The 24480-nt window shown below is 49.6% G+C and overlaps 1 protein-coding gene across 1 annotated transcript; it reads right to left on the bottom strand.

The window, feature by feature from the left end:
• Positions 1–678: 678 nt before the first annotated feature.
• PPCDC (phosphopantothenoylcysteine decarboxylase) lies at positions 679–23640 on the bottom strand. The gene is made up of 6 exons (XM_054585667.1): positions 23581–23640; positions 19064–19257; positions 6386–6481; positions 5378–5506; positions 1680–1848; positions 679–1257 (listed from the first exon to the last, which is right to left on the bottom strand). Exons 2-6 carry the CDS (start codon positions 19232–19234, stop codon positions 1172–1174), a joined length of 651 nt encoding a protein of 216 aa, XP_054441642.1. The 5' UTR covers positions 19235–19257; positions 23581–23640; the 3' UTR covers positions 679–1171.
• Positions 23641–24480: the final 840 nt, after the last annotated feature.

The following is a 24480-nucleotide window of genomic DNA, read 5'->3' as shown; positions in this document are numbered from 1 at the left end:
TCTAGGGCTGAACACATGTCTGGAGTCTGCTTTGCCATCTATGTGGGTTGTTGGGGGAGGCAGGGAGAAACAGACACTCAGGCCCCATCTCAGGCTCAGCAAAAGTGATGAGGACACCAAGAGGCACGGGGCTTAAGATCCAGGGCAGGTTCCAATCCTGCTGGCCGTGTGCCTGTCACTTGCATAAAGGGCCGTGTCTGCTTAGGGTGAGGATTTTATTTTTCCCAAAATGAGACAGTCTATTTCAGTGAATGTTAAGAACACTCACTGGTATGTACACATATCTAGCTTTAACTTCCATTTATTTGACATGTAGTGTGTCGAAGGTACTCAGTGGGGTGGTTATTTTGCACAAATTATCTTATTTGATCCTCTCAACAACTCCGTAAGGGTAAGGCAATACAGATGAGGAGAGTGAAGGTCAGAAAGGCTGAGCCCTGAGCCAAGGCCCCACTGCCGGTATGTGGCAGAGCTGGGATTTAAACTAGGGGCTGTCTTGCTTCACAGCCCTTTTGTCCTTAACTATCATATGACATGGGGGCCTAAGAAGCACCAGTCAGTAGTCAGCCCAGACCCGTCCCAACCCACACTTAGCAACACCCCGATCTCTGAGACCACAGGCAGGCTGTGAAGGAAGCACAGAGTCTCTCAAAAGGTCATTTAACTTTATTTCCCAGTACCCACATCTCACAGTACAGTCAGTGGGAAATCTCAGGGTCTTGCCAACTTTCAGGCTTTACTGACTCCACATGGCAGCGGATGCTCCAAAGGCCGGGCAGGGGGCCATCACACTGGGGACCTCCAGCGGAGGCAGTTTCTAAAAGTGGTTTCCAGGCATGTAGAATCAAAATTGGTCAGTCACTCCTCAGGCCCCTCCCAGAGGCACGGGGACAATATGGCAGCTCGCTCCTCTGGCTTGCTGGGCCCCTCCCAGGAAAAGGCAGGGAGGAGCTCCGGATAGCTGATGTATCCTGGTTGAAAGAAGTTGAGCTCTGGGCCTTTGGGCCAATTTAACCTGGGGCAGAACAGGCCCTTGGAGACTGTGGAGAAGGCCCAGGCCAGGTCCCTACTCAGCAAAGGAGAATTTTCACCATACTTTACCAATGCACCCTCACTGACTTGGCCTGAAAACACTCTAGGTACAGAGGGACACACGACAGAGATCCTGGGTTCAACTCTGCTGGTAGCCAGCTTGCTGGGAGAGGACTTCCGTCACTTTGTCCACAATAGTGTCCACCTCAGCCATGGCCCCCAGACCTAGGGAGCAAAGTTCTGCTGTGGCTCTGCGGACTGAGGCAGTGTACAACCTCCCACTCCCACCCCACCCAGTGCTCCCCCGAGGTCTCCACCCACAGCCCAGTACCTGAGAAGGCTAGGACCTTCTGCCTGAGCCAGACCCATACATCCTTCTGAAACCTCTCTAGGACAGGCCCCAAGAACAGCTACCATAGCTGTCATGAAATATGCATGGACTATGTGCCTAGCATACCATGCACCTTACATAAACTATCTCATTTAATTCTAAAAACTCTGAGGGGAAGGAATTATGATTTCCATCTTCCAGATGAGAAAGCCGGGCTCAGGAGAATTTTTGCCTAAGGTCACAACAGGCTGGGATCTGAGCCCAGGGCTGATCCTGGGCCATGAGAACAAGAAGTAAACCTGGCCATCATGCCCACCTTGGTCGCCACACACCAGCTTCTTGGCCACACAGGGGATCTCGATATAGCCGAAGGCCTGGAGCTGACCCACTTGCCGCGAGGTGATGGGGTGCTCCCACATGGCAGTGTTCATTGCTGGGCAGAAGAGCAGGGGCTTTCTGCGGTCCCAGGCCCGGATGACACAGGTCTGTGAAGAAGGGTGGGAGAAGGGTGGGAAAGCCTGCTGCTCTGCCCGCCAGCCCTTCCCAATCCTGCACACCATCCTCTGGGCCATAACCAGCCTCGGCGTTGGGATAACTGGGGGCTGCTGTCTACAGCGAGCTGTCTCTTGTCCCCCAGGGGGTGGGAGGGTCATGTCTCTTTGCCCCTTTCCACCTCCCCACAGGCTGTGGCACAGGGCCCAGAAGGTGCTCTACCAGCCACCTCCAGGCAGACCTCCCCTCCTATGCAGATAGGTCTTCCTGTGCCCAACCACAAGGCTTCTCCACAGCCGGCCACAACTCGCAGACAGAAGCAATCCTGGCAGCAGAAGGCCAACTCTGCAGTTACCCACAAAGCTAAGGACCAGACCGCTCAGCAGGTAGGACCCATGCACACGAACACTGACTCCTCTTCAAGGCCAACAAAGCTGGCAACAAAAACATCTTACATGTGACAAAGACCCTCACATATATGCTCCATGAACCCGCCACGGCAACCCTATGAGAAGGTGCTGTCCATTTCACTGACGGTAGAGCTGCATTCCCCAGAGGTGAGCAGTTGTCCAAGGTCACACATCCAGACAACGCTTTGCACAACCTTCACTGCACCTCACAGCCTCACCACTTCCTGACTTCCAGGCCTCCCATCCAGTCACAGAGCAGTTGTGAAAGGAAGTCCTTAGTACTGTGGGCTTTGAAATCACATAGACCTGGGTTCAAATCCTGTCTGAGTTATCTACTATTACTAGCTGTGAGAAATTGGACAAGTTATTTAATGCCAAGAGTCTCAGTTTCCTCTTACAAAAGCCCCCCTCACCAGGTAGTTTGAGGACTGCGTGTGAAAACACTTAAAGCTCTTCACGCACAGCTTGGCAGAAAGTACAGGCTCCAGAAACGGTAGCTCCTATGAATATTATGGGCATGAGTTCCCTGGGTCAAAGGCTGCCTGGGGGATAAACAAGCTCTGGGGCCCCCAGGAGTATGCCCCTCCATGCTGACTACTCTAGTCACCTTCTCCTGGACTGCTGGCCCCTCAGAGAGACAAGCTGGCACACCGCCTTCCTTAAAGTGCGGCCTGTCTGGGAAAAGAAAGGAGAGTCCAGAAAACAATGAAATAAAGAGTTCAGGACCTATGTTACCGTTCTCAGTGCCCCTGCCCTCTCCTGGGGACAGTAAGGAAGTAGGACAGCACACAGCCTCAGGATCTGGCTGTTTGCTTAGTCCCAAATACCAGCATGTTTCCCACCAAGACCTCTCAGTTTAGCAACGGGACTATGAGTAGACAGTTTCAGTCACATTTCCTCTTGGCCCCGTGCCACCTGCTGCTTCTGCAGAAGTCATGAGCATACCTAGAAGAGCCCTCTTGCTGCATGTGGTGTGGGGTGGGGGCTGGGCTGGGGTTTCTGCGTGTCCTCAAAACAAAGCACACTGACCAGAGCAGAAACCCAACCCTCCCATGTCCCACACCTCTCTAGCTATGCCTACCTCATCTCGAACTTCAGGGCTCCCTGGACAAACCACAGTTCATCTGAACCTTCTGGCCACAAGAGGCATGAAGACGGCATTGGTTCCCACAGTCACTTCTGTGTGGACAATGTTATATTCAGCACCTCAGGCTCTGTCCCTGGGAATCCGCTTGGGTGGAGAAAAGGACTGGATCCTGGTCAGAAGACCAGCTCCTAGTTAGACTAGTGACCCAGGGAAGTCACCTTCTCTTTCTGGATATGCTTGGCTGTTTAGCACAAAGAAAGGGCCAAGGACTGAGTAGGCCAGAAGACAGGTCAGATGCCAAGGGTCCGGGGGTCAGTATACAGATTCGCACCCAGCACACTGCTCTAGCAGCACCCTAAGTTCTGGTCACTGGGAAGGTAGGAGAACTGAAGGAGTGAAGTAGCAGGGACAAGCTTCTTTTCAGGGATATAAGGAGACAACATCTTTTAAGAAAGGATGACAGAGCAAAGTGACAGTTTAAACACTGTAAGATTTGCAATTCCTTAAAATATTTGCTTTCAAGTGAAACCCTTTGAGGAAAATGGTCTGGGGACTGCTCTTGGAAACATATTCTACTGCTCAGTCAACTCAGGAGGAGGGAACACTAGGATTCCAAGGAGCAGTGGCAGCTTTGAAGAAAAAGGGGAAGCCAAACTATCGGGAGAGAGGAGGGGGCCCTTGGAGAGTGGCCTAGGTCAGGGCTTAACTCCTAGAGGTTGATGTGCTTTGCCACACTGGCCAGCTGCTGACCAGCAGGGGCAGGGTCTGGAGATTTGGTGACACAGTGGTGGCCACATACAACTCTGACACAATTGAATGAAAGTGGCAGGAGACTCCAGGTTCCAGCTGCTCTGTCAGCCCTGGCCCCAGGCCCTCTGAGAAGCCCTCTTGATCACATTGCCCCAAGGCTCACCCATCTCTGTACTCCCCGCCCTGCTACTGGCCACACAATCTGTGTGCTGCTCTTCTTCAAATGATGCTCAAATCACTAGATTCTTCCAAAAGTGCCTTAAGTGCCATCAATAAGCATAGGAGGAGACTAACCTCTCTGGCCCTCCAAAATATTGACCCAGCTTAGTGATTCACTTCTTCACCACTGTGAAGTGTTATTCAACACTGAAAAACTCCTGGCTGTTTGCCAAAATAAGATTACTAATTACCTATGCATACACTAAGTATTTATTGAACACTTACTATATGCCCAGCACTGTGCAAGGCGGTGACTCTATTGTCAAAAGACCAACTGGTGTCACTTAAGACTGGGCGACACACAAGGGCATACTCCCTTGGGTGCATGGGTGACCAAAAGCCCTCTCCTTCCAGACTGTGAGCTCCCTCTGTCCTGCCTGTTCCCCAGCATGGGGTCCAGTTCATGCCAGGTAACAGCTCAATGAAGGAAAAAAGGGAGGGTAATGAAGCAGAGGGAGGGAGGAGGGAGATCATGCCTAACTCTTCCCAGGATGATCAAGTACACAAAGGCTCTTTAAGGACAATAGCTTCCTGGAGGTCTATCAGTCCCCACCTGGCACAGTTGAACTTGTGTTCCTCTCCTCCACTGTCCATCAGCTTATACTCCTGCCCTCACATCCCCTCCAAGTTTTCCACAATACACAGGAAACCCACACCGCCACCTGTGGCTAAGGCCACAAAAGAGATAAGTGCATGAGAGACCCATGAGGAAGCAAACACTCTTATCAGGTCCCCATGTGGATACGCAGAGCCTGGTGAGAAGGCAAGCAACGAGGGACAGGGGCCAGGCAGGGAAGCGAATGAAGGACACAGGGCAGGTGAGAGGTGGACAGCCCCAGAGAGTACCTGCAAGCCGAGTCCATCCATGAGGACCACATCTTCTGCCTACTTGCCAGAGTATAGGTAAGACGGGTGGGCAGCAGGGGGACAGTGTTCTGAGCAAACTGGACCACCATAAAAGGAGTTCAAGGCAAGAACCTTGTGCAAAGGCAGTCTGTAGCTCAGCAAATTGAGAGCAAGGCCCAGGGAAGGAGGAGGGCACAGGGAGTCACTCACAAGCAAGTTGTCACAGATGCCACTGGCCACTTTCCCCAGAGTGTTGGCATCAAGAGGGGCCACCAGCATAAGGTCCGCCCACCTCCGCAGGTCAACGTGGAGAACTGGATCAGATCTGTGCTTCCACATCTGGCAGAGAGAAAGAAATGGGGTCATTGGGCTCACCAAGCTCTATGTAGAGGGAGGGAGGATGGAAGGAGCAACACAAATGAGGGACACTAAGTCAGGAACCCAAGGAAGACCACCTGAGCAACCCCTGCCCAAGCCCGCTGCCACTCCCTCCCACAGCTAAGGCGGTGGGAACACCGGCTGCGGAGCCAACAGCCTGAGAGAAACCAGGCCTGAGGAAACAAATGCCCCTTGTCTTTCCAAGATATTCCCTTTATGGTTTGGTTTTCAAGAGAACCGACATCTGGCACGGAACTCCTGCCCTGTCTGCTTGAGGAGGATGCTTGGGCCATCCAAGCCAGTGGACAGAGAGAAATGTCTGGGGCAGTGAGAAATGGGGGAGGGGCAGAGTTGGGGAAGACGGACCAATCAGAAATGTTCTAGGCTGAGAATGTTTAAAAATGCCTGGCTGGGCACCCCTGTGAAGCTCACACTTGATGTCTGGTGAATTAGCCGATGCCCACCCTTTTGTGGGAGAGAAGATGCAGGGCCCAGTGCCTGTGGGAAGTGAGGCGCTCTGGAGAGCCCTGACACTGGGAGCCACGTGGACAAGGGTGAGGGGAACAGAGCTCTTCTGTGGTTTCATCAGCCCAGATAAGTACAAGGACACCCAACCACAGGCACAGAGCCAGAGCCAAAGCTGAGCTCTGCCGGGGGTGGGAGGAGGCTGCAGGCCTCCCACAGGCCAGAGCTAGACAGATGTTTTCCTCATCTTCTCTGGCCCAAGGGCCCTGACTGCTGACTTGAGCCTCGCCTGTCTGGTTGAGCCACCAGGACTACGGACTGCAGGAGGACAGTCCGGTTCTGATGGAATGCAGCCCCGGGGCCCGCAGCACCGACCTCCCATTCATCAGCATCGCTGTACAGGGTAACAGGAATGTCCTGGAGGCTGTAGAAATGTTTGGCTCTTTCAGTCGTAACCACTGCTACTTCCAGCTGTCACAAAGAAAGAAGTGGGGGAGAGAGGAACTATTACCAGAGCCACTCTTGGAGGCCACGTGGGGCCGGGCCAGGCAAGCGCTCTCTTCATAGCCTGGCTATAGAGAGGCCTTCTCACTCCCTGGCAGTTTGCATAGCCACTTCCACTGTTACCCAAAGGTCAAGTCCCACCAGGTGTGGCTGTCTCACTTCCCTATCTAGGGGGCTGCAGAGGAATGAGTAATGAATGAGTCACCAACTGCCCACATTTATAATGCTGCAGGCCCCTGCCACTCCGGTAGAGTGAAGCAAGAGACAGAGCCAGGAGGGAAGGGACTGCAGGACAAGAGGACCCCAGAGGCCATGACAGGCTGGAGGGGCCATCCCAAGGAGGCTCACAGGTTCCGGGCTCTGGGCCACATAAGCCCCGCCCACTGCAGGCCAAGGCACTGGGAGCTGAGCCCAGCATGTGGTGTCTGCATCCATGCCCCAGAGAGAGAGCAGGCAGAGGCCCTTCTCGTACTCCTGGGGACAAGGACTCACAGGCTCCGGCTGCAGACAGGTGCTGGGAAAACCAAACCCGTGTGTCCTCCACTCGCGGGGCAAGAACAAAGTTTACCTTCACACTACTCATTTACTTGATAAGTTAATAATGCAAACAAGGGGGATGTTTACGGTGCTTAACAGAATGATGGCTGTGAGAAACAGCACACGGTAATGTGAATGGCACTAGAGCAGTTAAGCTGGCAGGGTAAAGGGGCCCAGAGGAGGTGGCTGAGAGGTGAAGGATATAGGAAATCATACCTTTCGGGGACATTTATCCAGGAGGGAGAGATGTCAAGGGTAACATGGACAGAATCATTGACTAACCAGAGCAGGGGCCATGGGTGGCAGTGTCTGTCTGCCAGATCCAGTCCGCAGACATGCTGTTTGGCGTGCATGGGGTTATAAACTTTTTTGAGCCCATATACACAATGTGAAAGGTTTTCTTAAAAACCTGGAAGCTCTGGCACTGCTGGAGCTCCTCTTCCACATTCCACACCCCTATTGATAATGACTTAGTGGGACTGAGTAACGGCTGCCTCTTTGGGTGGGGTGTGCCTGTGCCCATTCAATCTAGTCCCAGCCCTCCCTATCGGCTCCCCAAAGCCCCCTCTCCTCATTTCTCCCCTGCCTCTTATAGGACAGTATTCTACACAGCACTTAAGAGCAAAACAGGGAGTAGAAGTCTCAAGAAGGCAGCCTGCAAAAGAACTTCAGAAGGTCTGCTGTTTCCAGCTCTACTGGAGAGCTCTTGGACTTGTCCATTCTCCCTCTCACTTCCCCCCTAGAACCTGTCATCCTCGGAACTTGCTCAAAATGTTGGGACCTTTTTTAAAAGTCGTTTAAATCAAACTCCCATTGAGCACTGGGGTCCCTTCTAGGACAGCCCTGAACAAGCCTTGTCCAGTTCTGAACAAGACAGCAAATGGGCAGGGCTGACCTCCCTCCACTGCACTGCTGAGGGACCAACACAGGTGGGGAGAGCAGAGAGAGGCAGGATGGTGCTGAGACTCTTAAGACACAGACAGTGATTGGGGCATAGGAAGTTGGAGGTAACTGTAAGAAGAGTAATATTTAACTTTTGAATTTTGAAAAATTCAGTCTACACAATAAAGGACAGGGAAAGCAAAAAAGAAGCAAAGAACACGTGATAAGTATAAAGCATTAAATAAGATGGCAGGAGTCCTGATTAACAGTAATTATAGTAAATATATAATGGTTTAAACTCCCTGGTCAAAATTCAGATTCTCATATTGGATGTTTTTAAATCCATCAATCACATCAAAAGGTGTCTAAACAGACACACTTAAAACAAAAGGATATATAAAGGTTAAGTGAAAGTTAAATTTCACTTTCAGTTAAATAAGGTGGATTAAACTCTGCTCCCTCCCAACAGCCCACTGAGTAAAGAGGTCTTGTAAATAGTATGAACCACCAAGAGAAGAGGACAAAAAACGCCAAACAAAGCAAAATGCAGTTAAAATATGTAAACACATTTTTGGAAGATGGAAGTGGAAAGCGGTATCAGCAGATCAAATCAGATCAGATTAGGTGAGATCAGACACTTTCTTTTTTTTTTAAATGAACATGCAGGGAATAAAAAAGAACTCCTGGAAATTAAAATTATAAATAGTGAAATAAAAAACTCAATATAAGTCACCCTGGCCGGGATGGCTCAGTTAGTTGGGCATCAATCCTGTAAGCCAAAAGGTCGCCAGTTCGATTCACAGTCAGAACACATGCCTGGGTTGCAGATTTGGTCCCCAATTGGGGGGCATGCAAGAGGCAACTGGTTGATGTTTCTCTCCCTCTCTTTCTCCATCCCTTCCCCTCTCTCTAGAATCAATAAAAGTAAAAAAAAAACAAAAAGAACAAAACAAAACAAAAAAAAAACCCTCAATATAAGTTTAGAAGAAATCGTCTAAAAAGTAGGACAAAAAGATAAAGAGATAGACAATAGCAAGGGAAAAAGATGACAAAAGTCAGATCAATTCCAGAGTTCCATGAATTCCAGAATGAGAGAACAGAAAAACAGAGGGGAGAAAATTACAAACGAAATGAAATGAAATCTCTCAGAACTAAAGAGCTCAGAGGTCAGAGATTCTTCTGCCTGTAGGAGCCAGAGGTGTCCCAGCATTAGGCTCGGGGAACCTGGAATATCACATCCCTGGGACCCTCTGAGTGTCTGTCAACGCCTGCACCCACACCAACTCTTCTGGAAGCTACATCCTCCTGCTGATTTATATGTAGCTTGCAATTAGCAAAAATTCAAAAGAGTTCTTCTCATCCATGTTCCTACCAAGCCACAAGCCCTAGACTATGCCTGTGCGGCTAATCTTTCTGGTCCCAAATGTAGCTTTTCACTTTTACCTGATAAAGTCCACCTTTCCAGACTTGGCCTGCTGTTTGCTCAAGCTATGGAGAACTCTTGAGATCTCAGTCCTGTTCCTCCTGGCCTGTTCTCAGGCAGCACCACCACCATCAGTAAAGCCCTGAGACACGAATTCAAATCATGAACAGAACAAAATCCAGAACAGAGCCCTTCCATAAGGTTTGCTGGCTGGGGGGTGGGCGTGGGGAAGAATCCTTCCCAAGCAGAATCTTTCACTGGTTGCAAACATGCTGACATCACCACCAGGTAGTCAGGGGATGTCTTAAGATTACATCAAAACCTCACCTAAATCCAAAAATAGTTTGTCTAATACTCAAAAAAATAAACTAAAGTTGATATGCCTTATTCCCAGTGAGCCCAATCAAGCCCTGTGACAACCATTTCCTAAGTGCTTACAAGCCTCGTCGATAAACTGTGGAGCCCACCTCCTTTTTCTTTTTGATGAACAGACATTAGTTATGTATTGCCTGTAGCCCCTCTGCTGCCTCCCACACAACCTGTAGGTCACCGACTATAACCTCAGCACCCCAAGACAGAACTTGCCAAGGTCAGATGAATCACTCATCTTGGGGGGGTTCATGTTCCTCCTACCACTATTTGTCCTACCTTTTCAAGCTCAAAAGAAAAGATGAAAACAAAACAGACTCCAGTCCCTCCAGCTTCTTTCTGTTCATTCTTATGTTGTGCCACTGGCCTCCAACAGCAGGCATTCTTTGTTCTTCTTGGTCATCCTGAGTTTCACCACACGCTTCCCCTCACTCTGGACCATATGCTACCTTCATCTTTAGTTACATGTCCTTTTTTCCATCTGTTTTCCAACTTCCTTCAACAGGGGGCTTTCCATGCACTCTTATCAGCTTCTAGTCACTGCCTTCTTTATTTCTAAGACCTTCCCAACCATCTCGAAAAATTTGCCACTTAAGAATGTTCCAGTTTATCCTCTTCTATTCTGAAACTTGGAAAGCTGCTTCCTGAAGATCTAGTTCCCCTACTCGCCCCAGCTCCTAAACTGCCTGCCAGGCCTCAAGGTGAAGACTGTGCCTGGGGCCAGCCTTCAGAAGCATTCCTTCGGTAACGGCTCTGTTTAGGGGTTCCTTCCTCTCTCACTGCTCTACCCTTTCTTTCCCTCTACGATCCCCTCACGGTCTCGGGGCCTTCATTCAGCCTCTCCCTGGACCCTGGAAGGTTCCAACCAGGGGTCCAGGTAGGGCTCCCACCCTGAGCATTAGCCCCTGCTTGAGATCTTCCCTCTAAGCTCCTCCCCCAGTCTCTCAATTGATTCCTCTCTGGCTATTTTCCCAGGGCACACAGTTGTTAGGGAGCTTCCCGGAACCACTGTCCTTACCTAAAGAGTAATATGAAAAGTATGTGATGGCCCCATCCTTCCTAGTGCCCCTACCCTGGCCTCCCTGAAGCAGCCATCTCTCCTTGGAAGTGACCATGACCCCAGTGCTGTCCAGCAGGCCTAGGCCAGTTTTTCTGGTTTTAGAGGGATGTCACTTGATCTGATTCACCAACTCTATGGCCTTTGTTCTTTCATTTTCATTCACTCTACCAAAAGGTCCTAGAAGCCAAAAGCTGGGCCCCAAGTTTGCCATATTTAAAACACACACACACACACACACAACCCCCCCAAGTTGTGTTACCTTCTGAGATACTAAATTACTCAGACTATTCGCACTTTACCCTGACCTTTCTCCCAGCCAATGCCAAGGAGAACTGGCAGGGCAAAAACTCCTGAGGGCAAGAACCCTCCCTGGCTTTCTCTTACACACTCCTGGGCCCCAGGAGAAGCAGGGCTGGGCATTAAAGCAACCTCCCGCATACCCCATGGGTGCTGAAAGGCAGCTCTGTGTGTAGTCCCCTGGCAAGACCACTGCAACGGTCTTAATATCTAATATTTTTAACCTGACTCTCTTTGTGTGGTGTGACCAGGGCTTGGCCAGACCCTGTTATAAAAGCTGCCTATATCTTGCCTAGCACTTAATAGTAATTTCTTCCTGAAACCAGTTGGCAAGTCTGGTTTCCTTTTCTCTGCTGAAGAGACATCAGCAATCCCATCTGGAGTTCCTGGAGTCAGGGAAGGGAAACGAAAACAGAATTTGGAGTGAAACCTCCTCTTCTACTTTAGGCCCCCGTCTGACCCACGCTATTTCTGGGACAGATTATTAAACCTGTGGAGAAGTACCTCCACAGCCACCCAATGAGACAAACTCCATGGCTTAAATTTCTACCTCTAAATCCCATCTCTGGACTCTACCCACTGTAACCATGAGCTAGTAGCACCCCCTCCCCAAGTTATGACAACCAGAAGTGTCTCTGGATATTGTCCAATGTCCCCTGGAGGGCAAAATCACCTGCTCTACGGAATTACATACTAGAACTCTCTGCAGGGATGAGAATGTGTTACATCTGAGCTGCCTAGTATGGCAGCCATGAGCCGCAGTTGGCTATCGAGCACCTGAGGTATGGCTGGTGTGACTACAGAATTGAATTTTGGTTTCATTTAATAACTTAAATTTAAATTTGAATATGGCTAGTGGCTACCATATTAAATAGCACTGCTCAGCTACCTACAAGTGAAGAAGGGCCCCAGCTGGAAGCCGCAACTGCGTAGCTGGAAGAGAGCGAGTGTTCCTGGAAGAGTGTGTGATGATGGCTGCACAGACTGATGAGGATTCTAGAGGAAACATCAGCCATGACTTAACCTGCCACAGGGCAAGGAGCCCTGAGCCTTGGAGGCTCAGGCCTCTGGGCCGGCACACATAGCAGAGGCTCCTGACATTAGGCTGACCAGCAGTGACACTGGCAGTGCCCAGGGCCTGGCGGCCAGCCAAGAAGCTGACATGAAGCTGAGCATGGACAGGTGGGAGGAGGTACACTCTGGGGAAAAGGAGGCTTTATGCCCAGGACAGTCAGCACGTGGCAAGGGAATCTGTGGAGGGGGTAGCATCATTAACAAATCTCCAAAGGGTTTCTGGTTGACTGATTGGGTGTCCCAAAGGTTCATAACGATGTCTCAGCTGGCGAACATTTACTTAGTCTGCTATGCTCATAGGGGCTAGAGCTGCCAAGACACAGGCTCTGCCCTTAGTAAGTTGGGTGGATATATATATATCCCTGATCAGGAAGCAAGGCAGACAAGGCAAGAGTCCACAAGTTTCTGGAGATTCTCATCCTCACAGCTGTGGTTAGCTTGAGCAGAGAATGCGCAGGCCCCAGACCTGAGCTCCTCAAGTTTACTCACTGATAAGAGGCAGGAAACTTGGCCTAAAGCCCCAGTTCTGCCAACTCACTAGCTGTGGGATCTCAAGCAAATCCTCCTTCCTCTCTAGCCCAGGTTTCCCCTTCTGAGCCATGAGCCATTCAGACCACATGGTCTCCAGTGGTCCATTCAGCCCACTGTGCTATCCCGGCCCTTTTGTGGCCTTTGCTCTTTCCTACCAGGCTCTGCCTCCAAAGGGGCCTCCTGGGGCAGCTGGTGTTCTGGTTGCATCAGCCCTTCCGGCCACTCAAGCAGAACCAAGCTGCCAATGCCTTTGTGCCCTCTCCCGGCAAAAGAAAACTCTCAAGAATGTAATGAGAGAGACAGACTACAGAGGCTCTCCATGAGGACATTGTTCTGGGGTATCAAGGAAGGCCCCTGAGGTCAGGACCCCTTGGCCTGGCACTGGTTGCCCTTGACCAGCAGCCTGAAGAGTTCAATCCCTAGAGGAACAGACCAGGGAGAAAGGGGCCAGCCCAGTCAGTAGAGCCCCGAATAACTCGCAGCACTACAGGTGAATGGGCCAGTTTCCACAGCAGGAGCACAGAGGTGGCAGGTGGCCCCCACAGGGAAAGAAAGGGAAACCTCAAACAGGCCTTCTTCCCTCCTGCTTGCCTTTCTTCCATGAACATTAAAAAACAAAAAAAACAAAAAGCAACATAAAGTTACAAAGAACGTTCCAAATATCCCTACCAAAAGCCCTGACTGACTTTAAAAATAAAGTAAATATACCTAGGGGGTAGGGAAATTAAAATTGAACAGAATGATACAAAATAAAAAATGCAAGGTTCCCTTTCTGCCGGAAAATTACAGGCAGTAACTCAGATGTGAACATACAGAAGGCATCACACTACATGGGTGGAGTGGCAAACTTTTTCTATAAAGGGCCAGGTGCTATTTTAGGCTTTGTCACAACTGCTCAACTCTGTAGTAGCAAGACTGTAGTCATTGGCATCACATAAATGAGTGAATGTGGCTGTTTCAATAAAACAGTATGCACCCTGAAATCTGAACTTCATATGCTTTTATGTGTCTTCTTTTGATTTTTCTAACCATTTAAAAATGTAAAAACGCTTCTTAGCTCACAGGCCATACACAAAGGGGCCACAGGCCCAGATTTGGCCTGTGGGCCACAGCTTGCTAAGTGCTGCACCTTGCTTACTCACACACTTCTTAAGTATGGCTCCACGTCAGCACAGAGATCCATCCACTCATTCCTCTGAGCCATCACCACCGAATCCACTGAGAGGCTGAATCATAATTGCACCACACCTCTCTGTGCTGTTGTTGGACATCTTCTTTGTTTCCTATTTTGTTGTTTTTTTTTAAATTATAAACAATGTTATAATCAATATCCTCATATATATGGATGTTTACAAATATACTACACAGGCTTCACTATACTATAGGTGAATCAAGGGCTGTCAACATTTGTGATTTCTTTAGATATTGCCAAATAGTCCCCCAGAAAAGCAGAATTTACTTCATACTACATAAGAGTGAAGCACTCTTTCACTCACCCTGCTGGCTCTGAAATGTCCTGATGGGCATTCTAGAAATGTATCCTTCTCTAAAACCAGAGCCTGCCAGCTCCCTAAGTGGGAGATTTTCTCTACCTTTGGAAATCCCCTTCTGGCTCTCAGCCCTGCTGATGCCTGCCCTGGCAAAGCTAGAGGCATCTGTCTTCTCCCTCCAAGTGAGAAGAGTGCCAAGCAAGGGGCAGAAATGACTGAGCTGACAGCTCAGACTAACTGCCGCCCAGTTACATGACAATTATGGAACTGCAAAACTCCCTGAAGCTCCTTTCCTCCAGGACCTTCTCTCAGGCTGCATTTGGGTCCTAGTCCTTTGTGCCCCCACATCTAGAATCTTCTACCACTAGTGCCAGAGAGGCCTTGGAGATAGATCATTTGAGTACCTTCTTTTCATTGCATGAATAAGAAAACTGAGACTATAAAGAAGAATTGACTTGCCCAAGGTCCCAGAGAGAGAAATCCTCCACACTCAGCTGCCTCTCTCGAGGCAGGGCTGGCCCCTGCTGCCCAACTTCCCCCACTTCACATAGCGCCTCCAAGGCTTCTTCACTAGTGGCATTCCTCCCAACTGCTGGTGTGTGAGTCTTGAAGCCAAATGTACCCTTCTCCATCACCCCCTCACAATCTCCCTGGTCTGGCTCTAGCTCAGTAGCTCCACTAGGATGCCTGAATGCAGGTGAATCAGGAGTAATTATGAGTCAGGTCTGCAAAATTACCCAACTCTGTGTAGCCCACACCCCAGCCTCCTGTTTGCTAGTCAAAATCTAGGCATACCTAAGGGAGTCTTGGCATGTAAACCCATGACTTAGGCAAAGAGCTGAGAAGGACTGCTTCAAGGGACCTGGCAGAGGGGGGTCGCTGGTGGTGGTGATGCAGAAAGGGAGTGTACGGAAGTGCTAGGGAAAAGGTCACTACCTCTGGGCCAATACAAGGCAGGCCAGGGATCCCCCTTGTTTATCAAGACCTGACAAGGGCCCCAGAAAGCAAACCCAGGCCCTTTGAGAAGCTGTCTACCTGCAGGATGAGAGGGCCAAAGGTGACATGAATGTGGGTCCTCCACTTGAGCAGTTGGGCTGTGGCTCCCATGACTCCTCCCACATGAGCTGTCCCACCAACCCTAACACCCACACCACATGGCTGGCCCAAAGGACATGACAAGGGGAAAGAGGATGAAGGACAGAAAACAAACACTGTTAAGTGCTTCCATGTGCCAGAAGCTGTGCCTAGTTTTTGACACAAGATGGCAACCTGTTTCATCTGTGTCCCCTCCCTCACCCTTGACAAGAGCCCAAGGGGATAGGTGGGAGCAGTCATCCTAATTTTAAACCAAAAAAAGCCGCTCCAAGAGGCTAAGTCAGGACACTCCTCCTCCCAGCCAGTGCCCTTCTGGCTACTTGACTTTTTGCATCAACTCCAGCCAGAGAAGGAGAAGAGAGTCCTGTTCCAGGCTTTTTAGTCTGTCCATCAGTAGACCAGGCTAAAAATCCTGGAGTGGATGGAGAGCCTCCCTCGTCCAGGCCACCCCATCCTCAGACCCCTAAAACTGTGGCTGTGTTGGATGACAGGAAGCCAGGAGCTGCCATTTCCCTCAGCTCTGAAGCTGCCCATCTGTTTCCTGGGATAGGACTCCCCACCCCCACCCGCCCCCAGTCCGGAAATTCACTTGCTCTGGGGCCATGGGAAAAGGGAACTGCATGACTCCCTCCCTCCCCAGGGGGCAGTGGCAGAGGCTGTCACTGCTGCAACCCTTTCCAGTCCTCCTACCCTCACGGCTCTAGCTGGCCAGCTCCTACCAACACTTTTGGACACATGAGGGGCGGTAGGCCCCAGGTGGCCCTGCCCCCGCAGCACCAGTGCCCCCGCAGCACCAGTGCCCAGCCTCGGAGCAGCCATGAGACACTCCTCTCTGTCCTCTGGCCTAGCTGGCATCCGTGCTGCTTGCTTTACTGTTTGTTCCAGCCTGGCGCCGGGGGTGGTGGGGGCGGGGGTGGGCAGCAGCAGAGAGGTGAGGGGCTGCGTTTCAGGGTAGAAGTTTTGGAAAGTAAAAATAGCGGAAGATTTCCCAGCCCCTACCTGGAATACCAACATGGTTATATGCAGTTGAACACTGCCCCCTGCTGGACACACAGGGTACACCCACCTGTGCTACCCTGCCGTAGGGGTGCTGTGCAGATAACAAGCAAGGAATAAATAAGTACCACCTGAGCCCCAGCGGCTTAACACTACCCCACAAAACTAGTGTCTAACAAAATGAGCAATGTCAAAAGGCAAATGATGGTCTACATTTTGATCAAGATTCTCTCCTTGACCAAACTCTAGTCAGGCTCCTGTGAGCTACATTTTTGACTAGGCTCATCTTTGAGCCCTGTCCTCAAAAGCAAGAATCCTGTTAAATTGGTTTATCCAGAAGCCCCCACCCTGATATTTGACCTGCTTGGATATCTCCTCAGGCTTCTCATTCTCCAGTATCCCCCAGATGATGTCTGATCACCCCGCCTGCCTTCAGCAAGAATCCTGTTGGGGTAGAATCCCCCTTTACTGCTGATGTTTCTGCCTAGCAATTTCCATCCACTGACCCCCACACTGCTCTTTGGCTATAAATTCCCACTTTTCCTTGTTGTGATCAAATTAAGCCCTGTTCTATACTGAAATCTCTTCCCTGATTGAAACAGCTTTTCTGAATAAATTGTCTTTACCACTTTAATACATCAAATGAGTTGGGGGGGGGGGTAAGATTTATTTATTTATTTATTTATTTATTTTTAGAGAGAGGGGAAGGGAGAGAGGGGAGGGAGAGAAACATTGATGTGTGGTTGCCTTTAGCATGCCCCCAACTAGGGACTTGGCCCACACCCAGGCATGTGCCCTTCCTGGGAATCAAACCAGCGACCCTTTGGTTCACAGGCAGGCACTCCATCCACTGAGCCACACCAGCCGGGGCCATCAAGTGAGTTTTAAAAGGAAAGGAACCTGGCACGCAGCCCAGGCATGGGCCTTCACCAGGAATCGAACTAGCAACCTTTCAGTTTGTGGGACAACGCCCAACCCTAGTCAGGGCTTTCCTTATTTATCTATAAGGAATCCCAAAACATGGCAGCATGGTAGGTATTAAAATCTCTATTTCACAGATGAGGAACTTTGCCCAAGGTCACATAGCTACCAAAGGACACAGCAAGGATTTAAACACAATTCTATCTAAACAACTACCCAGTTGATTCACAACCAGTGTAGCTGGGCGGCTTCCCTCAGGTTGGAGGTTCAGGGCTGTGAGATTCCCGGTTCCCCAGCCTCACAATCTAGACACTCCATAACTACTACCAAGCTTCTTGAGTAGTACACTTCTGTGTATATTCTCATTCAATGATTCAACAGCCTTTGTTGATCGTAGTGAAATGCATACTGTCTTCGAAGCCTGCAATGGTTTAAGAGTAGTGGAGAGGAGGATTTCTGAAAAAATTCTATTCTACAGCTGAAATATTTATGACATTAATGTTTACTGTGGCTGCACAGTATGTATCATTGGTATTCTTTGTGTCCATTTTCTAGTTCTGTGCCAAAGGAATGAGAACAGCTGCCAGGGTTCTAAAACACAAGAATCACACTCTTGCCATGGGCAGACAGGCACTAAAAAGAACCAGCTGGAAGTTGGAATGGTGGACTTGAGTCTTTGACATGTCTGGACTGGCTTTAATTTTTTTTTTATTATTATTATTATTTTTTTTTTTTTTTTGCTATGGGACATACATTTTCCTCTATGGTTGGCATGCTTGGGGTGCAGATTTTGGAGACATTTAAAATAAAGGTGTGAACAGTTGGGTTGGCTACAAGGCCTGGAGCAAAGAGGTTTCAGCAAAGGCATACCTGTTACCCTGAAGATTCCCAGGCATTTATGACAGTATTCATGCAGCTGGCGCACCTAGTTGAAAGGCAGCTGAATGGATGCTCATAGGATAGAAGATAAAATAACTTTAAATTTTAATAAATTTTATAAACCGATAATAATAATATAACAAATGTATACTCTCTTAGGGGAAAAAAATAAAAAAGAAAGGAGTATAACTGTATGGGCTGAGGTAGCCAGGAAGCCTTCTACATAAATTTTGGGTACAGAATTTGTAGAGGCGCAGAGGGTAGTGCAGCCTGGCAAGTGCTGGCCAAAGCAAAGGCCATCAGGATGGAGTAGGGGACAGAGGGAGACCAACAGGCAGTTGATGAGGAAGTGGGTTATTGTCTGCTGACTTTCACATTGTTTAAAGCCTTGAACTCCTTCTGGAACAGAAGAATCTGCTCCAGGACCCCAGTATATAAAACTGACCAAAATTGAGATGGTGTGGCCAAGAGCAGGGGGCTAAACCCCCCTCCCAGTGGCCCCTGGGCATCTCTGAACAGTTGAAAGAGTAAAGTTAAAATGAGAGTTGCTAGTGATATATTTGGGCTGATAGGACAGCCATGGTGTCTAAGGAAGAAGAATAGAGCCACAGTGTACAAGATGGAGTGAAAGGGGGACAGTGAGCCCAAGCTAGCAAGGGGGCACTGAGAACTTGCTGCATTTCTCCGCCTAGCCCTCCTCCCATGGCAGGACCTCAAGGAATCTCAGGGTCAACATATGGAAACTCAACCCCTCCATTTACCAGAGCATTCCTTTCCCAGTCTTCCATTAAGCTCTGCCCACATTATCTAAACCAGATCTTGGTTATACTGACACACTGGTCTGTTTCCTGTGTTCCCATCATACCATTGCGCACAGAAGACTTCCACAATTAAGAAAAAGAAAATCCTGTGCCCTATACAAAAATGGGCTGGCCATAGGAACAGCAATGCTCTAACGTCAGAAGCTGCTATGCTTGTCTAGTGAATATACTCACGCCAGGAATGTCCAAAAGCCTCGACACCAGAAGAGGCAACTTCAGGGCTGCAACACTCCCAGTGACACCCACAAGAACATGGAATCGTCTCTCTACCAAGGGTGCAGCCCTTGGTTCCACGGGGGGTCTGGTGGCTTCAAGTCCTGGAAGCCTGACAGAACTGGGCTCCATAATGCTCTGTCAGGATTTAGGATCTAAAAAGCAAAACAAGCGGTGCCCACTTCATTCATATATTCAGCCAAAATGTATTGAGCACCCTGTCAGACCCTGGAACAGCTGCTGGGGATCCTGAGGGATCAGCAGTCCCAGCTTCTGGGAGCACAGTTTGATAGGCAGGCCAGACACCCTCAACATGCATAGGTCAGTCACAATGTAATGTGGCCAGCACTGTGAGGAAGGTCTATACCAGGGGCTGTGGCCACCCAGGAGTAAATGTCGGAGGAAGTCAGGCACCCAAAAATTGACATTCAGGTTGAGTCCTAAAGGACAAGTAAGTTTTCCAGAGAAAGAAGGAAGTAACTTTGCAAGAAGGAGCAATCTTACAAGGTGAAGAGGCCTACAGGAGAGTGGCAGGTTTGGTGAATAGGGAGTAGGTTAGTAGTGAGGCTAAGGTGCGATGGGGGCGCGGGACGGTAAGGCTGCAGTCAGGTCAGGGTTAATGTCAAGGGAGGTAAGGGCAAGGGTGACTTTCTATTTTAGAAAGATGGTGCTGGCACTGGTGACAGTGTGAGGGGGGCCCTGGTGGTGGTGAGACTGGAGGAGCAGGGTAAGGAGCTATGGCAACGGGCCAGGCTAACTGACCTGAAGGGAAAGGCAGGATGCCTGTGTGGTGGAACCCTTGGCAACAAGAGGGTAGGGATGTAGGTGCTTTAGGGAGCTAAGAGATTTGCCTCTCTGTCCCTGTCCCTACGGATCAGACTGGGCACCACTCTACAAATCCAAGCCCAGAAAGGAACCAGCATAAAGGGACGTAAGCCACTCAGTCAGGCCAGTTGCTCGGTTTATTCCTCTGGCCCTCAGGCGTGCTGAAAGTGAGTGCCCGTGATACCGTGACAGATGGGCACACCAAAACCTACACTCTCCAGGCTGGGCCAGCAAGGCATATTCCATCAGCAACGATCACTAAGGACCAATTACATCTAGCACTGGGCAAAGGAACTGTGGGAAACAGGCACTGCCTTCAGGGAATCTGTAGATAAGTTGAGAAGACAGGAGCCAAATCTGGAATTTAAGATGGTTCCTTCTCTGGGATGCACGTTTTTGGTAATCGCTGATTCGATTTGTTCATCAGTGTCCTTGCTTCTCCCTCTCCGCTCCCCCTCACCACCTCCAGGAAGCTCCCTGAATGTGTGGCCAGGTCTAATTGCCAACCACCGCGCACCTGGTGGGTACCCTCTGAAGCAGGGTGGGGTAGAGGACAGACATCTGGCCTATGAATCAGGAGCCCTGGGCCCTGCCCATGATTGTGCATCTGACCTGATGTGTAAACTTGACCCAGGGTACTCCCCTCCCTGGATCTGTCGCTTCATCTGAAAATGCAGAGGTAGGACTAGGTGAACTCTGAAGCTTCTTCCAGAAGAAACCTTCAGAGTCAATGCAAGAAAGACAGCAATAATGGCTTTCTCTACCAGAGGTTCTCAGAAGATGCACTCAAAATGGGCAGAATCAGCAGGGAAGAGGACACCAAGGTACACCCTGAGAAGGAAGTGCCTGTGAGTTGCCCAATGGCTACCTCTGAACCTGTGCAGCCATAGGGGCCTCCTCTTCACTTACAGCCCCCTTGGCTCCCTAGTACTTACTTTTCACCCAGTATTTACTTTGAAGACTCAAGTACATACCCTCATGAGCTGAGGATCATGCTTAGGTCCATTATCCCACTCCTACCTGAAAGGATCTCCCACAGGCCGAGACTCTTCTGAGCACGGGCTAAACACAGGCCACTGCCCTTCAGCAAGACTCCCCCACAGTACCATTTGCCAATAATTTCAATCTCTGCTCACCAGTGCTCACTCGGGGCCCTGCTTGCCCAGAGCAAAACTGCATCTACTCCAGGGCCTGAGGAGCCCTGTTAGCAAGTGGCGAGGTCTAAAGAGCCTGTCACCCAGCTTCTTCCCAGAATTAATCAGCAAGCTGATTAGCCCCCATAGTAGGTGATAGAGGCACATTCCTGACTCTCCAGGGAAAATTACCTGCCAGATCTCAAACCTTGACCCTGTCTCATGCCAGCCAGAGAGATTCCAGTAAAGCCAGAAGGTGAATTTCATCTCTGCAGCCCCTGAACCTCCATATCAAGCTGATATCATTCCTAAGGAACAGGTTACTGAAAGCAATCAGTTAAACCTGGGGCAGGAATCCATGTTGATGACTTCAACGATGACCCACAACAGGTGGGACAGTTTAAGATTTAGTGCTTACCCTGCCCCAATCTTAGTCTGAGCAATCTTTGCTAAGGACCCAAAACTACCCACCTTTCTAGAAAAGTTGAGGGGGAGGGTTATTTGTATTCGAGAAATAGAAAGTGGGTGATTTAACCAACATCTGAAAGCAAGGTCCAGTCAATTCAATCTGAGGAGGAGGGTGACAGCTGGCAGTTCTTTGTTTATGCTCACAAAGGATCAAATCCCAAACTAGTAAGCCTGTACTCTATCCAGTTCCTGTTAGAACCACCTACTTTGCACAGCCAAGGTAGCTGTAGACATCTCCCAGGGCTCTGCTATTACTCATTGGGAACTTTTGAGCTGTACAAAGAGTTGGCAGGCAGAGGTTATAGGGCTGAAGGCTATGATTACTGAGCCTCAAGCTCCCTGGCACAAGAGATGCAGGTAAGCCAGTCAGAAGAATAGCAGCTTCTCTGTCCTCTAGAAAGCCAGAGACAGGGTAAAGAGCCTCAGTTTGTGGCAGGCTCATGGTGTGTAAATCCCCTCTGATGACTTCAGTTATGGCAGAGTTAAGTAAGGTGTCAGGGCTACCTACCAGTCACAAAAAGGGCAGGTGTGGAGCTAGAGCAGAATCAGGGCTAAAAAAGGGCCAGACAGGGTATGAGCCCAACCCAACACGGGAATGATGAAGGGCTGGGGCTTAAGGCAAAAGGAGAACGAAACTCAGGGATGGGGGTGGGTGGGTAAGCAGAGATCAGGATACATTAAGAGTTTGAATCCTTTAGCCTAATGTACAAGCCCCTCACTACCGGCCCCAGGCTTCTGCTCTGGCCTCACCTCCCACCAATCAACGCACTCTACTCTGCTCCAGTAGTAATGAACCACTTGTCACTCCCCAAAGTGTCAAACGGTCCCCAAACCCCAAGTCATTAAAAGGAGTCCCATTGCCACAGGGGTATTGTAAACCCTTCCCCTAAGGAAAGGCAAGGAACTCTTCAGGAAGCACTCAAGACCTTGGCATTCTAAGACTGCTCTTCTCTCAAACTAGAGGCCTGTATACTAGATTCTGCAGTACTTGTAAGCCTGTTAGGCAACCCTCCTCAAGGTCACAAGTTGGGGGAGGGAAGGGGAGAGACAGGGAAAATGAGAAAGGGATAAATTATATTCACACATGTGGTCTTCCAGCAAGGGTCTGAATAATGTCACCTCTCACCCACGGGGAAAATGTGGAAAACCCTTGCTTCCAAGACATCACCACTTCCCCACCATGGGAATCTCTCCTGCCCAATATCTGGGAAGGACCTCTATAACTTCAAAAAATAGCACAAAATTTTTCTCTGACAAAATTTGGCTTTATTCTAATTTTTTTAATTTTATTTATTTTTTTAGAGAGAGGAGAAGGGAGGGAGAGAAACATCAGTGTGTGGTTGCCTCTCCAGCACCCCCAGCTGGGGACCTGGCCCACACCCAGGCATGTGCCTTTACTGGGAATCAAACCAGGGACCCTTTGGTTCGCAGTCCGGCGTTCGGTCCACTGAGCCACACCAGCCAGGGCCCTCATTCTAATTTTTAAATGCCATTCACTACTTTTAGGCGATCTATAGGATAACTGCAACATCCCAAGGCTCTTTTTCTATTTCGCCAACGTTTAAAAGATAGTAGTTTTTACTTGGGGCAGTCTGTATTCCTTTTTTGGAAACCGGATCACGTTTGTTTGTTTGTCTGTTTGTTTGTTTTTTAAGGCAATAGGTAAGCGTAGGGGAACTGACAGGGCCACCTTTTAAACTAGATTAAACAGCACTGGACAATCTCCGAATAGCACAAAGCAGATCTAGGAGCGCAAGATATTGCAAACTCCCCACGCTAGGTTCTGGCCGGGTGGGAAGAGTTCCCTAATGCTCCCTCCCCTTGGACACAGAAAAGTGAGGTCCCCACATGCTCCATAGCGCCTACATATACAGAGCCGCCAACCCCAGGGAGAGCAGAGCTTCATAGAGAGGAAAGCGAGGTCCCTCTCTCACTCACACACGTACAATCGCAGACTCAGTCACAGGGGAAGCTCTTCCGGTCTCCCTCCCGCTCTGCCGCGAGGACCCACCCTCCAGCCCGCCAAGATCCGAGTTCCCTTCGACTCCTCACCCTCGCCAGAGACGTCTCGGGGTAGCCCCCAAATAAAATCTCTCTGAAGGCTTTCGCGCTGATTCTGATTGGCACGCAATCTCACGAGACCATCTAGCAGCCTACGTGATCGCGCAGCCTTCTGGGAGTTGTAGTCCATTCCTCTGCTTGTGATAGTTGTAGTCAACTCACGGGAATTCCGCCTTGGACCCTGGCCCCTGTTCTTGTTTTTCTGGTGCTCTCACCCGGGCTTCGTCGCCGGATTGTCCGGCCTCCTCACCCCACACCCCCATCCCACACCTAAACACTGCTCATCCCTGGGGTATTTAATGCTGGATACTTGGCGAGCCTCTTCTATATGTTAATGCATGGGTTACAAAGATGAGTCAGATGCATCCTTGCTCTATAGACCAGCAAGGACACCGAAAATTACATAATAAGGTCCTCCGTGAGAAAGCAGAGGGGCATAAACACCCAGAGGTAGGGAATCCCTCTCAGAGGAGTCACTTAGCCCGAATGGCGAATGATGAACAGGAGCTTAGAAGGCCAAAAGAGCAGTCTGGCCCTGACTGGGTGGCTCACTTGGTTGGGCATCTTCCTGCAAGTTGCCAGTTCAACGCCCTGTCAGGGCTCATGCCTATAGGTTTTGGGTTCCTCCCAGTCAGTACAAAAGAGAGGCAACCAATGGTTGTTTCTCGCATCTATGTTTCTTTCCCTTTCTCCCTCCCTTCCTCTCTCTCAAATAAATTAATTAAAAGCGAAATAAATAAAAAACAGAACAAAAGCCCTCCAGCAGTCCAGATGGAGGGCGTGGCATTGGCAACAGGAAGGTATCTTCACAGCATTTCCTTATTCTTCAGCACTGCACTCTGGAACCCCTTGTGCTTGTTAAGGCTGCTCAACCAGTTGCCAGTCCATCAT

Source organism: Pteronotus mesoamericanus, unplaced genomic scaffold (genome assembly GCF_021234165.1).
Source record: "Pteronotus mesoamericanus isolate MK-2021 breed Mesoamerican mustached bat unplaced genomic scaffold, CSHL_Meso_final contig_100, whole genome shotgun sequence".
Lineage (NCBI taxonomy): Eukaryota > Metazoa > Chordata > Mammalia > Chiroptera > Mormoopidae > Pteronotus > Pteronotus mesoamericanus.
This window is presented reverse-complemented; position numbering and strand designations above follow the sequence as displayed.